The sequence below is a fragment of the Phaseolus vulgaris genome, chromosome 8 (assembly GCF_000499845.2).
Source record: "Phaseolus vulgaris cultivar G19833 chromosome 8, P. vulgaris v2.0, whole genome shotgun sequence".
Lineage (NCBI taxonomy): Eukaryota > Viridiplantae > Streptophyta > Magnoliopsida > Fabales > Fabaceae > Phaseolus > Phaseolus vulgaris.
The window spans coordinates 31,937,075-31,953,757 of record NC_023752.2 but is presented as its reverse complement, the minus strand read 5'-3'; the positions used below and the strand labels follow the sequence as shown (position 1 = coordinate 31,953,757).

Sequence of the window (16,683 nt, the reverse complement as noted above, 5' to 3'; positions counted from 1 at the left end):
GAACAGGTTAAAAATAATTCAAAGGCACTTTAGAAACATTCACTTAACAATTAAGCAAAGGTTTCCAGAGCACCTTTGTTATAATGGGTGGCCTCAAACAAGAAGGGGTGAATTGTTTTAAAAAGATTTTCACAAATACTGGAGTTAGATTGAAAACTTAATAAAATCAACTAATTGGTTTATCCTTTCGACTGATTATAAAAACGAGCAATAAACACTTATTCAAAATATAAACTAGTTGTTATGAGAATTCAACCTATTGATTTAAATTCAAAACACTGTAAAGCAACAAATAAAACATATATCAAAGTGATAGAGAGAGATTACACATGAGATTTATACTAGTTCTCTCTTACACCAAGAGTTGCATTCAGTACTCAGCAAATCACTGAAAATTCACTAAACCAAATACAAAAGATTTATAAAAACAATCAAAAGTGTTGATCTTGAACAATACAAGAACAAACATCACTCTTAACCACACATCAGAATTCAGAAACCCTGTATGAATCTATTTATAACAAAATACAATGAAAGTATAAAGTTTGAATACACATGGATTGTTACAAATGAAGCACGATAGAAATTTAAATCCAGAAACCTTCTTTATAGAACAAAAATGATCCAAGAAGCAAACTCAATCTCCAAGAATGATTTTTAAACTATCTATTTTTCTCTCTTTTGAAAAATTTTCTTTTAAATGATTAGATTTCATTCTTATATAAGGTAACAATGATTGCAATTTTTTTTTTGATAATTTAATCAAAATAGATTATCAATTAAAATCAGATTGGTTAATATAACATAATTATGCAAAAAAACATTTAATTGATTTTTGAAATAACTAATTGTTTTCTTTTAACATATGAAATCAACAGTTTTTAAAACTGGTTGTTTTATTGAAATAACTTATTGATTTCACTTAATAGAAAAGAAAAAATATAAAACAAATAATTTTTAAATCCTTTAAAAAAAACCTCAAGTATTTTCAACTGGTTGATACAATAAATCAATATGTTAAAAATACTTACTATAGTCAGCATACTTGAACACAAGTGATTTCAAATGATTAATACATGAATCAACTGATTAAAAAATACAAAAATTTAAAAAACAAAACATTTTAAGGAGATTACTTTTCAAGTTACTTGGATTAGAATATAATGCAAAGTTATACAACAAAATCTACCTAACCAAACACACACACAGAACTTCAATTTTTTAAGACAGATTGGATTCATCAAAACTTATTGGTCAACAACCTTAAAGAGCATGCATGATCATGACTTGGCTTTACCTTTACCATAGTTAGGTTTAACTTATCTAAGATGAAAACATCCAAGAGGCACAATTTAGAGACTCTTAAGCCTATAAATAAGACTTGGATGAAATGAAATGTGTTTCTGAATTTTCAGCACACTCTTTCCAATTCTCTCTTTACTGGATACTCTCAAGCATAGTGAAAACTCAATGAAGTTGGCCTAACCTCTTCCTTGGCCCTTGCACCTAAAATAACATGCTTATTCATCTCCTCCATGTCCATTTTTGGTGCAACCTTCAAAGACTTCCATTGTCGCCATCAATCTTCTCCAAAACACAAGAACACAATTGCATCATGTGGATCAGCACAAGGAACTCACGATTCTGATAAGCCTAAAACTCGAAAAAAAATGGTTGAGTTCTTGTGTTATTTTTGTGTTGTTTTTCATTGTTCTTAACTTTCCACCATTTATTCTTGAGTTTCCACCGTTTAGTTTGAGTTTTCACCATTTATTTTCAAGTTGCATCGTTTATTCATCATGTTCTTCAATGTTCTTGTTCTTCCTTAGTTATTCTTGTGTTTTTCTTCATTTTAATATGTTTTTTTTAAAGTTTATGTGTTGTTTTATCGTTTAATCTTCCACATAAACATTTTAATCAATTTTTGTGTCTGTTTTAATCTATGAAAACTTTGTCAAAACCATTTATATGTGTTTTGCATAAAATCCCACTCCAATATACATTGTTATTTAGGTTTTGATTTGTTTGTGTTGTTCTTTGGTTTCAAGTCATGTTTGATTTGGTCAAAGCGCGCTAATAAATGTTGTTTTGTGTTTTGAAATTTTTGCATGTCAACAGTCACGTCTCATTTTTCCTTAATATTGTAATATATCTAAAGTTTTTAGCCATATACATATGTGTTTGTTCGAATTCCTCTTAGAATGCACACCAAGTGTTTGTGAATTTTTATTTGTGATAAAACAGTAGTATAAGCCTTTGAGCCTTTTAGTTTTGTTTTCTTTGAGTGTTATTTGTTCATTGGTGCACACTTAATATATAAATTTCCATTTTGTCTTGTAAAAAAACAATTTCTAATGTTGATTGCTCTCGATCTGGAATTTATTAAGCCTTATTCCTTCGGTGTTTTGATCCCAAAATTTTACCAACCTTCCTTATTGTGTATTTTTGTTGTGGTTAAAATTTGAGCCTCAAATTTGTTCTAAAAATTTGCAATAAATTTTTGAATCGTCACTGCCAATGCTGAAAAATGGGTCAGTTATGAAAACCTAGTGCTTTGTTATTTTTCAAATTGTTTGATTTGTATCTCACTGATTACTCATCCGTTTAACCTGAATTTTTTTTGCGTTTTATCACAATTTATGTTGAGGTTCTTGCATAAAATTTCATTCATAGATTCTTTCTAAAACATTTTTCACAAATTTTGGACTGTTTAGTGCCATTTTACTCTAAAATGTTGTTATTGTGATCTATTATAGAGTCATTCTTAGGTTCTATTTGTTTGTGCTAGATTTTTTTCTTAGCCTTAATTGTTTTATGTAATCTTTTTTTTTGCCTTTCCATTGCTATTGTCTAATCATATTCCATTTGGTTTAGGTTTTCACATTTTAACTTTTCTTTCTTCTATAAGCTCTCTTCATTTCTTCCTCTTTTTATCTTTCTTTGCGCCCTCCATTCCATTCATCTTTATACTTTCATGTTTGACTCTTAAATTGTTGGTTATTTTTGCCTTATTCTCTTTAATTCTGCACCATTGCATCATTGTCACCATATAATTGTGTTTTTCTCTTTGCTCTTTGGAAGTGAACTTTTACACTTACTTAACTACTTGTTTAAGTTCGTGTCCAGTGGGGATCTTCTTTGGGTTCTAATCTTACATTGCTAAAAATAAAAAATAAAAACATAAACAAAGAGCAACGAATAAAATGTGCAATTCCTAAAATCAAATCACATCATCTGGTATTCAGAGCATGGTTATTTTTTCCTTAATTGCTTTTGAGTTGATTTTTGCCTTTCATTTTCAACACATTTAAATTCTTGTTTTTATCTTCAAGAAATTTCAATTCCGCCTTTAAACTCTTGTGATTTACAATTCTGCTTTTTATTCATTAAGCACTTTAAATTCTGCTTTTGAATTTATTTTTTTGTCAATCTTTTTTCCTTACCCCTTTTGCTTGAGTCTTATGTTCTTAGTGTTCTAGGACTCTTATTTCCTTTCTACTTATTTTGATTTTAATTATAAAGAGCAAAAAAAAATTAGAAGTTGTTTGAGTAGTGGTTGATTTAATTCCAAACATAGAATGCAAGTGTTCATATGATTTGAATCCAAACCCAACACCTTTTTTCGAAAATTGAAAAGTGAAATGACAACAAAAAATATGCATGCAAAAGGGATATGGAACTTTTGAATCCATAAAGACAAAGACAAAAGAAATTGAGAGCATTCACATTTCAACTTTCACTTTGCAAATTACTAAAGAGGATTCTAAGTATATGGAAATTTGTGTTCATACTTGTGGAATTTAATCCTTCTTGCTTTCACAATTTCTAAGGACATTCAAACCTTCATAATTAAAGTTTAAGTAAGTTTCTTGGAGTCTTTTTTTAAGTGTTTTTCTTGTTTATCTTCTCTAAAGTTTTGTCATTATCCTTTTTCCCATTTGGTTTAACTTTCTTTCTTTTAAGCTTTTCTTGCTTGTCTTTCAAATCTTTCTTAAGTTTTGTTGTGGGGATCTTTGGTGAGCAAGTGTAAGAGCTTTGTCATCTTTCACTTAAAGTGTTTACTACAAAGTGTAGACCTTGTTTTCAGAATGCAAATCTTTCTTGAGTGCATTACAATTCTTCTCTCCTTTACTAAATAGCCAAGTGGTACAAGTGAGTGAGTGAATAAAATTGTTATTTTTCACTAATTGTTTGTTTCCTTTTTGTGCAAATTATGGCTCAATTGTCTTCAAAAGAATCTTCAAAGTCACAATCTCCTCAAAAGGCATATCCTTTGGGAAAGCTTGCGAACACCAAGAGGACTTTAGCCCAAAAAGAATAAGAGATGAGGCAATTAGTGGAAAGGTTGAAAAGATTGGAAGAAGATCAAGAGAGACAAACTAGAGAAAGGAGATGGGAACCAAGAAGAGCTACTAGAAGCTACACACACTATGGGATTCAAGAAGAAAACTAAGATTGGAGAGTGCATAACTTTGAAGAGAGGCGTCATCAACACCCACCACCAAAGCCTTCTTTTCTTTTTATTAAATTACTTAGCTTTAGTGGGGAAAGTGATTCAAATGCGTATTTAGGATGGGAAGTTAAAGTAGAAAAAGTCTTTAATGTGTATGAGGTTCAAGAAGACCAAAATGTTAAGTTAGCTTCCGTAGAATTTTTAGATTATGCCATGTAGTGGTGACATCAAAATATAATGGGCATTGGCCTAAACAAGAAGCCATTTGTGGTATCTTGGGATGATTTAAAGTTTTGCATGCGTGCGGTTTGTTCCTCCTCATTATAAGAAGGAACTCTTGTTGAAACTCCATTGGCTTCATTAAGGACCTAGGACGGTAGATGAATATTTCAAAGACTTAGAAACTACTTTGACCAAAATTAATATGCATGATAGGTTTATGAGTGGTTAAAGGAGAGAAATTCAAGATATTGTAGAATTATATGAGTATTCTTCTTTAGAGAAATTGGTTCACCTAGCCATCAAGGTGGAATCACAACTTTTGAAGAAAACAAGTTTAAGAAAATACTCATAATGATGACTTCTACAAATCTTCATGGAAGGATAAAAAACAAAATTTCTATAAAAACTTTTCCTTCCTATTTTTCAAAAGAAATGAATTCTAACCATAGAGTTTTTAAAGACAAACCTTTCACCTCTACACCTAAGTCAACCACCAAAATCTAAAGTACAAAATGTTTTAAATGTTTAGGTTTTAGGCACATAGCTGCAAATTGTCCATCCAAAAGAACAATGATGGTAAAAGGGGGGGTTGTAGTGAATGACCATAGTTCTTAATCCTTAAGGTCTAGCTCCCCAACCTCTTCTAAAAGCCAAAGTGAGGATGATTATGAGTTACCTTGTGAATGTGATTTGATAGTAGTAAGGCGCATGCTTGGGCAAACTCAAAAACCTTTTGATGAAAGTCAAAGGGAAAATATTTTTCATACAAGATGTCTTATTAATAACAAATTATGTTCACTAATTGTAGATGAGGGTAGTTGCACAAATGTGGCAAGTACAAGAGTGGTGGATAAACTTGGATTAACCACCATCTCTCATACAAAGCACTACAAATTACAATGGCTTAGTGAAGAGGGAGAAATAATTGTTAATAAACAAGTCCTCATAGCCTTCTCCATTGGAAAATATAAAGATGAGGTCTTGTGTGATGTTGTGCCAATGGAAGCAACCAACATTCTATTAGGAAGGCCATGGCAATTTGATAGAAATTTTTTACATGATGGCCTTACTAATAAAATATCTTTTACTTTCCAATGGCATAAGGTCATAATAAAATCTCTCTCTCCAAGAGGTTAATTAAGACCAAGTTAAAATGAAAGAGAAGAGAGAAAATGAAAAAAAAAATAGTGTTAAAAAAAGCCTTTTCATCTCCTCCAAAGAGGTCAAAAAGGTAATGCTAGCTCGCAAGGCTATTTATAGCCTCTCCTAAGAAAAACATAAAGATTAAGTCGACAGTAGATAGTTCTAAATGTTTGGAACCTCTGATAAAGGAGTTTCAAGATGTGTTCCAAGAGCCTCCTAAAGGATTACCTCCTTTAAGGGGCATTGAACATCAAATTGATTTCATTCCTGGGGCTTCTTTACCAAATAGACCTGCATATAGAACCAATCCAACTAAGGCTAAAGAAATTTAACAAGTCGAGGAGTTAATAGCCAAGGGGTGGGTCCAAGATAGCATGAGTCCTTATGTTATGCATGTCATTCTTGTCCCTAAAAAGGATGTGAGTTGGAGGATGTGTACGAATTATCGTGCAATGAATAACACCACTATCAAGTATAGGCATCTTATCCCTAGATTAGATGACTTGCTAGATGATTTATATGGGTCTCAAGTCTTCATCAAAATTGATCTTAAAAGTAGATATAATCAAATTCGGATTAAACCAGGAGATGAATGAAAAACCACTTTTAAGACCAAGTTTGGTTTGTATGAGTGGTTAGTCATACCCTTTGGCTTAACAAATGCTCTGAGCACCTTTATGTGACTAATGCATCATGTCTTAAGACCTTTTATAGGCAAGTTTGTAGTAGTCTACTTTGATGACATCCTTATCTACAACATAGAAGACCATAAAGTGCATGTTAGGAAAGTTCTAGAAACCCTTAGGAAAGATGAGTTGTATGCCAATCCGAAAAAAAGGTGTATTTTCCATAGACCATATAGAATTCATAGGGTTTGTAGTGAGTTCCAAAGGGGTGCATGTTGATGAGAAAAAGGTGGCAACAATTAGAAATTGGCCTACACCCACCAATATTAGTGAAGTACGAAGCCTTCATGGATTAGCCAATTTCTATAGAAGATTTGTAAAAGACTTTAGTACTATTGTTGCACCTCTCAATGAGATAGTAAATAAGGATGTAGTGTTGAAATGCGGCCAAGAACAGGCATATGCTTTTGAAACCTTGAGAGATAAATTAATCAAGGCACCCATTTTAACACTCCTCAACTTTACTAAAACATTTGATATTGAGTATCATGCCTCTAACATAGGCATTTGGGCTATCCTCCTTCAAGAGGGTCACCCCATAGTTTATTTTAGTGAAAAACTTAAAGGCAGTCATCTCAATTACTCCACCTATGATAAAGAGTTTTATGCTCTTGTTAGGGCTTTGCAAAATTGGCAACACTACCTTTTTCCAAAAGAGTTTGTGATACATAGTGATCATGAATCTCTTAAATATTTGAAAATCCAAAGCAAACTTAACAATATACATGCCAAATGGGTAGAGTTTATTGAGAAATTTCCCTATGTGATCAAACATAAGCAAGGAAAGTCTAATGTGGTGGTGAATGCTCTTTCTAGAATGCATACCTTGCTTAATGTCTTGGACATTCAATACTTAGGGTTTGATTACTGATCCTGCCTGTTGACTAGGACGCAAGAACCTTGCCTCGTCAAATCTGGATCGACTCTGCGCCGTGTTAGCTTCGGTCCTTCGCCTTGATTCACCTCAAGAACCTGCAAAAGACAGAACGGCGCCGCTGCGGCCGATCACGCTCCGACGCCCAAGTCAGCGACTGAACCACCAAAGTACTAAGAGAAAACTAAGAACAGGAACCGTGCAAAATTCTCTCTTCAGCGTACTCAAGTTCTCGCAAGCGTAAAAGAAGTAATCTAAAACGTGCGTACCTCAGAAGTTCGTTAGAATCTCTTATATACCTGTTCACTTTCTCTCTCCTGACAGTTACACATCTGGACACGTGGCTCGCATCCAGCTGTACACCTATCACCATCTGGAGCATCCTTGACTTGGGCGCCACTTCTTACTCTTCAGGCTTTTGGCTAAGTTACTTATGCATGAGACAACTCAGCGCATAGCTTCCTTGGAGCGTGATCCCTTCTGCGTGGCGAGTACGGGTGCCTTCATACACACCTTCCCTGTGGTCTCGCCGGCCGCCTCCATGATCTACTTCACTTGCTTCATCGTGCGCGTTCAGGTAAGCTGCTACCCGACCTCAACCCCTGGCTAGCTAGGGAATGACTATCTGACGACTTCATCTTCGGCGATGTCCTCGTTTCGGTGATCTCTGATCACTTGGTCATCTGGGTTCGCATCCGGCGACTTCATCTCAAACCCGGTGATCGCCGGTTTAGGTATGCTAGAGATCGGAGCACGCCAACTTAAGGACTGGCGACTACACGAGCCCCCCGACTTCCTTCCCTTCTGCCAGCCACGAGCCCTGCTTAACACGCCTACATAATAAATTGCTGCCACGTCATCACTTCCGACTACCTGGGCGGTACAATTACATCAAGGAAATTTACAAAGATGACCGACTTTTCTCTCATCTTTCAAGAGTGCTTAAAGGGTGCCCACAAGGACTTTTTCATACATGATGGTTTTCTCTTTAAAGGGAAAAGACTTTGTGTACCCCAAGGGTCTTTGAGACAATCTCTTGTAAAGGAGGCACATAAGGGTGGTTTAATGGGACACTTTGGGGTAGCAAAAACCTTAGATACATTGCATGAACATTTCTTTTGGCCCCACACGCGCAAATTTGTACATAGCTTCTATGATAAGTGCATAGCATGTAAGAAGGTTAAGTCTAAGGTGCAACCCCATGGTTTATATACCCCTCTTCCCATCCCGAACATGTCTTAGGTAGACATTTCTATGGACTTTATTTTAGGTCTTCCCAAGACATCTAAGGGTATGGATTCTATCTTTGTGGTAGTGGTTCGCTTTCCAAAATGGCCCATTTTATTCCATGCCACAAAGTAGATGATTCTTGTTATAATGAAAATCTCTTCTTTAAGGAAGTTATTCAATTGCATGAGCTTCCTAAAAGTATAGTATCTGATAGAGACTCTAAGTTCTTGAGTCACTTCTAGAAGACATTATGGGAAAACTTGGCACTAAACTTTTGTTTTCTACTACTTGTCATCCCCAAACTAACGTCAAACAAATAGAATTTTGGCCCAAATGTTAAGATACCTTATTTCAAGGAACCATGGGGTGTGGGAGGAATTACTTCCTCGTATTGAGTTTGTTTATAACCGAGTAATTAAATCTACTACTTCTCACAACACTTTTGAGGTTGTGTATGGGTTTAATCCCCTCACACCCCTTGACCTAATTCCTATTCCTATACTTTATGAGGTTTTGTGCAAGGATGATTTTGAAAAAGCATCTTTTATTAAAAACTTGCACCAACACATCAAGCGCCAAATCGAAAGGAAGGTAGGCAAGTAGGTGCATGCCAATAAGGGGTGCAAACTATTGATCTTTGAACCTGGGGACAGGGTTTGGCTTCACTTTAGGAAGATCGCTTTCCTACTCAAAGGAAGTCCAAACTCCTACCTTGTGGTGATGGCCCCTTCCAGATCATCAAAATGATCAATGATAACGCTTATGAGTTAGATTTACCTAACACGTATCTAAGGAGTCATTCTTTTAATGTTAGTGATCTAACTCCTTTCTCAGTAGGTGTTGCAAATTCGTGGACGAATTCTCTTCCACCCAGAGAACATGATGAATACCTAAGAGATAGAGCATCTCTTGACCAAGCCTAACCTTTCATAAGGATGACCCGGAGTATGACACATGAGCTGGAAAAGCTAATTTTGTTAAACTTTATACTATAAATTTGATTCTAGTATTTCAAACAATTTCTTTTGAGAATTTGAAAACACACACCAACCTTCAACAACTGAATCGATAATAATAGTTCACATGATTTCCCAGGATAATGAATATAACATATAATAACAAGATAAAACAAAAACTGACTTTTTTATGCAGGAAAATTATCTTTTGGACAACCAAGATTTTATAAACAATTATTTGATAACTTCACTTCAATTATTTAAATGAGTTAACTAAGAAATAAAAAAAAATTTAAAATTTAAATTAATTATGTAGTGGTTGTATAAAATAGATTGATTAAAATATCATAACTTTTTTTATAAAATAGTATAAACTAAATTTGGACGAACGGTATGCATGTTCCAAAATATTACAATTTCTTATAATTGAAATTTATTGATAGCATTTTCAAAATCAAATGGAATAAACAGTTTAGAATATCAAATATTTAAAATAAGACCAAGCTTCATTCTAAAAATTATCGAATTTTATTTACAACATAGCAGTATATTTATATTACATATATTTAACTTCTGTCTGGATCCTTAAATGTATAAAACTTCAATTACATGTCTTCAAAGAAACATATAAAATTTATATATAAAAAAGGTTTACATGATCTTTTAACGAATTAAAAAAAATACTAAAAGATTAAAATGGTTTAAAAGGAAAGAAGAGACAGAAAGCCAATTATAAAAAAAATCAAAATGTCAAACTGCATCTATCTCTATATATTTATCCTCAGGATTATTTTAAGCATATCATTAAGACTGTCATCATCACCATAATTAACATTACCTACCTCATTAACGAAAGACTATTAGAATACGTACGAGATACATCGCAGTGATGTTTGAAAACTTATGATAAATATGCATATAATTTAATCTATTTTTTTCCATTAGGTATTATGCATCAACATATATGTTTCCATTTTAGATTAATATTTTATGCATATTTATAATTTTTTTATCGAATTATAAAATAACCCATTATATGAATTTTTTTGTTTCAAAAAAAGTATTGTATTTTTATCAAGGCAAGAAAGTGTAGTAAAATAAATATCATTAGTCATTATGTTATGGGGAAAAATATGATTAGTCATTTAATTTACAAACCACTATCATTAGCTAAACTAGAAACCTACAAATTACCTCACGAATTGAAACGAGGTATAAAAGAAATCCTAAAACGCAATATTTTGTTGAGTTGCAGTCAAAATAGTGTTCGAAAAAGAGAGTCACTGGAAGTGTGATAAGGTTTATGATGGAGATTTATTATGGGCAAGTACAGTGAAAAAATCTCTGTACCAATAATATAATCATTAAAAAATTTCACTTCAATTCTCGTCAGGCCAACCTTTTTGGACGGCTGCTCCGGCGAGACCCGGATGCTATTCGGGTCTTGACCCGTTCAAACTCCGTGAACCGGCAGGGGATGGTGATTCCCCCGTCGTGGTGGAACCCGAACTCCTCCTCTGCCTCCTTCAGCAACTCCCCAAACAAAGGATGGTTGAAGTATATTACCGGCAGCAGCACGCGGTGCAACTCGCCATCCTTTTGCCCCACGTACACGGCCAGATGTCCCTTGGGCACACTCGGATCCCGGTCGGATCCTAGCGCGGAATCGGATCTTAACTGGGCGTAACCCGAGCCGAATGAAACTGTCAAGAAGGACTTGGCGCCGGCCGTCAGCTTGCGACCCCACGAGAGGAGTTTCGCGATGGGTAACCTAGAAGAGTTGCCCAAGCGATGGTATCCGGGTGGGCTACGCACCCGAATCTTCCTGAAGACCCATTTGGAGACCCGGATCAGCCGTTTCCTGAGGTTGAATCCTCGAATCTTGGACATAGTTGAGGAGAGAGTGGATAAAGATTGAGGCAGAAAAGATGTGGTGTGGTGTATGGTAATGAAAGTGAAGAGGAGGGTGGGTGAGTGTAGGTGTGGTAGTACCTGCTAGGGTGTGGTGGTACCCGCTAGGGTGTGGTGGTACCTGCTAGGGTGCGGTGGGGTTCATGAGAATGGCCAAGGGTCGGCTATCGACATTGTAAGGCGAAACTGGGTGAGACAAATCTCAGAGAGCGATGTGGGGATGTTCGACATGGTTTTCAGACGCAGTTTAGTTTCATTGGCCAACCATAAATTGAGCCATGGTCTCACAAACCTTCATGGGAACGAAGTTCGTGTCTGTTTCGCAGGTGGTGTCTGTTTTGCAGGCGAGAGGGAAGAAGACGTACACCTTTGGCTACGGCGATGGTAAGTGGTGCAGAATATTTTGGGCCCTTTCAAGGACACTCCTAACGTATGTATATATACCAAAACTCTAGGAAAATAAGACTTGTTTGTTAGTTAGCTAAGATACACGGTAATGAGGTCGAACCTTCTTTAATTAATATCCGTATACCGTTTCCATTTATTGTTTCAATATGCAAAATATTCCTTTTTTATCTTTTCATTTTTTGTAAAACTATGATTAAACCATTTTGTCCCAGTAACCAGATTTTTTTCTAATTAGATATCTAATAAACTATACAATTTTAGTTTAAGTCATTAAAAAAAGAATATTTGTTTATATTTTGATTTTGTTTTCATTATTTTGTGTGTTTTAAAACAATTGATGTTATTCTGTTAATACATATTTCAATTTAATAGTAAAAATAACAGAAATGATTAAAACTAAAATCTTATTTCAAATACTTAATTTTATTTATAAAAAATATTAATTCTCACAACAAAAAGTAAATTATACATTGATACGTGAAACTTATTTAAAGACAAAATGACTAATTCACTATACATGTTCTGAATTACAGCATACGCATTGATTACTAGGTATCAAAACACATAATTTTTAAGGACTGAATAGAAATTTTATATAATTAAAATAATATGACGATAACTGAATCTGATACATGTGGTATTTGTTTATTAATGAAATGAGAACTGTGGCCACACGTTCTCTTTCTCGTATATGAAATCTACAAAATCGTTGAAAATATGTGGAGATCGTTGAACAAACTATTAATTAATTAAAGAACACTTTATTTCATTATAGTATTTAATACAGCATTAAGGTATTTAAATTTAACCCTTTTTATTAAAATTATATTTACTAAATCTAATTATTAACGGCGATGAAAATAATTTAGACCACCGAATGTATATATCATACTTTTAAGAAGAAAAAGAATATCTTGGTCTCTATAAATTATGAAAAATTCAATTTTTATCTTTTTTAATTTTTCTAAATTTCAAATACAATATTGTATTGTTTGGTCATAATCGGGTCATGACCTGATCTCTTAAAGTATACATTTTTCACCCACTTTTCGGCCCACTTAACTCATGCCCAATAGATAGAAATAAACCCAAATAAAGGCAGTTCCAATGGTCTTAAAAGAGGTAGGCTTAAGCAAATAGCAAATAAATTAAATGCGTTAGGAATAAAAACAAAACGACTTAAATATCTAATACAACTGAATCAAATGAAGTATATTGCTTAAAATCTCAACAAACAAAGACGATACTGCATATAAATACCCCAAAAATAAAGGGGATATATTAAAAACTTATTATGCGGTTACTAACTCCCGAAGAGAAATCTGCAAGTGTTATAAAAGGGCCTAAAATCCCAAACAAAAGGTAAGCAAGATTCCATGCAATTTACACTATAGTCATATTTGAAATGCTTTCACTGACTTGATCGTCGAAGTCTTATCAACAGGTGGAGCTCCTCTCATTGTGATCTTCAAGCATCTCGAAGCGGAAGTCTTGAAAGGTTGACTCAGAATCCACTTCCAAGATCCGACCCATCGACGAGAACATTTAGCGCCTACTGTGGAACAGATAAAACTGATCCCACTAATACCTATACACCAAATAGTCAGACAGTATGAGGAACACGAGACCAAAACAGCATATGGATAGTGATAATCATTTAACCTCATAGCCTTTTGCATGTGCTCTTTGATGATGTGGATCCAATTGATTTTGATCTTCTTCATGATGCAGAAGATATACACCAGATCTTCCTCAGTAAGCACTGAATGATTGCTCCCCCTTGGAGTTAGAATCCAAGTCACAATGAGGGCTAGCAACCTTTCATCAAGCTTTAGACCTCCAACCGAGCATTTTCTAACTTGAGCATGTTGATTCTTCAAGCAACTCTTGTAGTATTGGATTTTGTTGAAATCCTCCACTACTCCAAGGTTTCCCTTGTTGATTCTAAGGCCAGAGAACTTGAGACCAGCAACACCAGCCCATACCTCATGGGTTATCTCAATGTCTACACCTTTTACATGAGAAACTAGATTGTTTCCCTCAAACTTGAGATTTGTGTAGAACACCCTTATCAAATCTGGGTAGATGTTTCCTTTCATTTCCAGGAACTTTCTGAGAGATTGATCTTTGAGCAGTCTCCTTACATTATCAAGCTTTTGACTTTTCAGTCAATCAAAGCACACAACCTTGGGGTTGTTTATCTTTTTGATACTTGTTTCATACCTATACCTCTCAATAAGATCATTGTCTTCAGAAAACTAGCCTTCTAGCCTTCCTCCAGACCTTACACCTCTGGTTTTGACTCTCAGATTTTCAGAGAGAGAGGACTTGACCCTGCCCTGCACAGAAAACGTCAGAAAAAGCTGAAAATCACATGGTCTTCACATGTGATCTTTGACTAGTCATTAAGGCTATTGAATTTCCAAGATTTTGGAATATATTCCTTTATGACTGTTGTACCTTCTCTCTGAACGTGATCAGCTTTCAACACAGGTTCTTTGACCAAGGATTCTCTCTTTAAAAAGATCTGCAACGGATAGAAATTCAAAATAGAAATTAAATTGATTTTTTCACAGTGTTGTCAGACTCAAAACAATCGGTTGTTTTTCTGCAGCAGTTAAAACTGATTTTGAATTTTAATCATGAGCAGAAAAAGTTCAAAGCAAATGACATTAAGCATTTTAAAGAAGATTTTTAACCATGAGAAAGAACTCTAAAAAAGAAATTAAGAACAAAGAAAGGAAAGTCTTATCCTTATGTTATTTCTTCAATGAGCCATGTGCTTTATGATCAAGAAGCCTCTTTTCACTGTTGAGGGCCTTTGGACAGATGCAGAGCATTGATTCATCTTCAATGATGGCCTTTTTCTTCCAAGAACTTGATCACATGACTTAGTCCTTCACAATTCTTTAGAATTCCTGCACAAGCATGAGTTCAAGCAACAAGATTTGGTCCCTTCACAAATGTGGGTCCAATAGATTTCTTTTTCTCATTTGGAACCTCACACCCTTTAGGAATCCATTTCATGTAGCCTCTAGGAACAGAGAATTTTCTTATTTTGCAGAATCTAACCGACTGGCCCTTTTTCATGCAATAAAAGCATGTAACAACCGGTTGTTTCGATTTAACAATCGGTTGTTTTACTAGCTTTCTTGAAATTTTTTTTGAAAACTTATTGTTCCGTCCGGTTGACCTGGGACGTCTTCGTGCGCGACCTCGACTGTCAACTAGGGACTCCTTCCCACTGGTTACCTGTGGATTCCTGCAAAGAAGGACAAAAGGACGCCCTAGCGGCCGTTTGCACTCCGACGCTCAAGTCAGCCAGCAAGAAACACCAAAAACTATGCACCTCCGTATCGGAGCACCGCGTATGGCACTTTGAAGGTGGTAAAAGGGAAACTGTGTCTAGTGTATATTTTCTCCCTCTGGCAAAGATCTTTCCCCAGTCCCTTGTACGTAACCTCAAGGCTCGAGCAAGCAACTAGAGAGTTTCTGGAAAATTTGCCAAAAGTCCGAACCCCGTTTCCAACATTCAAAGCGCTATTTAAGCTACTCCCGCATTCAAAGCGCCTTAAAGCGCATTTAATTATAAAACGTAGCGCATTTAAGACGTTTAAAACGCTTGGGAGCATTTATAGTACCTTAAACGCTCGAAACGGAAACTGTATTAAATAACTTTAATTACTTTGTACCTGACAAAATGGCGTTTCTATTATGACCTGGCTGTTGTACACGTGGAGGACCTCACAGCGTCGTGACCCCATCTTGGGGCGTTTCTTCGTGTGAGTCCTCCTACCTGGGAGTGCATCTGCGCTAGAGGTGACTTTTTGGGTGTCAACTCATACCCCCCAAACATCTAGTCACTCACTTTGAGAGCGTATCTGCCTTCCTCGCGTACCCTGCACCTGACTACCCTGGGCGTGACCCTCCCCTGGAGTCGTATCTATCCCGAGGGCATCTCTGGGCGGCAGGGGCACTTCACGAGTCAGGCTGCCCTATACTGGCGCTATCACTATGGCCTTGAAGCCACCTTTCTCTTCTCTTTATTACTACCCCGGATTATTGGGATTTGAGGCCTTCCCACGGCGTCGCTCCCTCCATGGTCTTTCCTACCCATGGGTATAGGGGAGCCACACTGTGATCGCCTCGCCTTTGTGACATTTGACCTTGGCGACGCTCTGGTTGGGCGACGCCTTAACTGGGTGATGCCTTAACTAGGCATCGCCTTGACCTTGGCGACGCTTCCTCTTGGCGACGCTGGCACTTGGCGTTTCTTCACCTAGGCGACGCCTTATGTTGACTCTGACCCCCGACGTTGACTTTGACCTTGACTTTGTCAACGCCCGGAACCGGGACGGTACACAAGCCCCCCAATCTTAAGCTGAAGACTTGTCTTCAGCGCAAAGACTAAGGCCTCGCCCACGCCTTCCACGTGTCACCCTGGTGACGTGTCATTCCCTGCTGACTCAACACTTCTCGAATCATTGACGTGACACTCTCTTAACCATAGGGGTGCCCTTAATGGCTGATTGGACATCCTCTGAAGCGGGGAAAGTAACACCTTTTGGGGCCACGCTTAATCGCGTGCCGCGTGGCTCATCACACGGCCAGCCTCTAGAGTCCCTTGCGCTCCCCTTGAGCGCTTAATCCTTTGACACGCGGCACGATCACACGGCTCCTAATTAGCGCCTCTTGGGTTGCAAATGTAACGTTCAAGTTACCCAAAACCCCGCGCTCACACTACTGTTTCATCCATTCTCTCTGCCTGTCTGCACTGTTCATCGTCTTCGAGCCCTTCCT

The 16,683-nt window shown here is 36.2% G+C and overlaps 1 protein-coding gene across 1 annotated transcript; it reads right to left on the bottom strand.

The window, feature by feature from the left end:
• Window positions 1–10,854: 10,854 nt before the first annotated feature.
• On the bottom strand, window positions 10,855–11,905 carry LOC137824079 (auxin-responsive protein SAUR36-like). The gene has a single exon (XM_068629531.1). The coding sequence runs from the start codon at window positions 11,452–11,454 to the stop codon at window positions 10,954–10,956; it is 501 nt and encodes a 166-aa protein (XP_068485632.1). The 5' UTR covers window positions 11,455–11,905; the 3' UTR covers window positions 10,855–10,953.
• Between the last annotated feature and the right edge of the window lie 4,778 nt (window positions 11,906–16,683).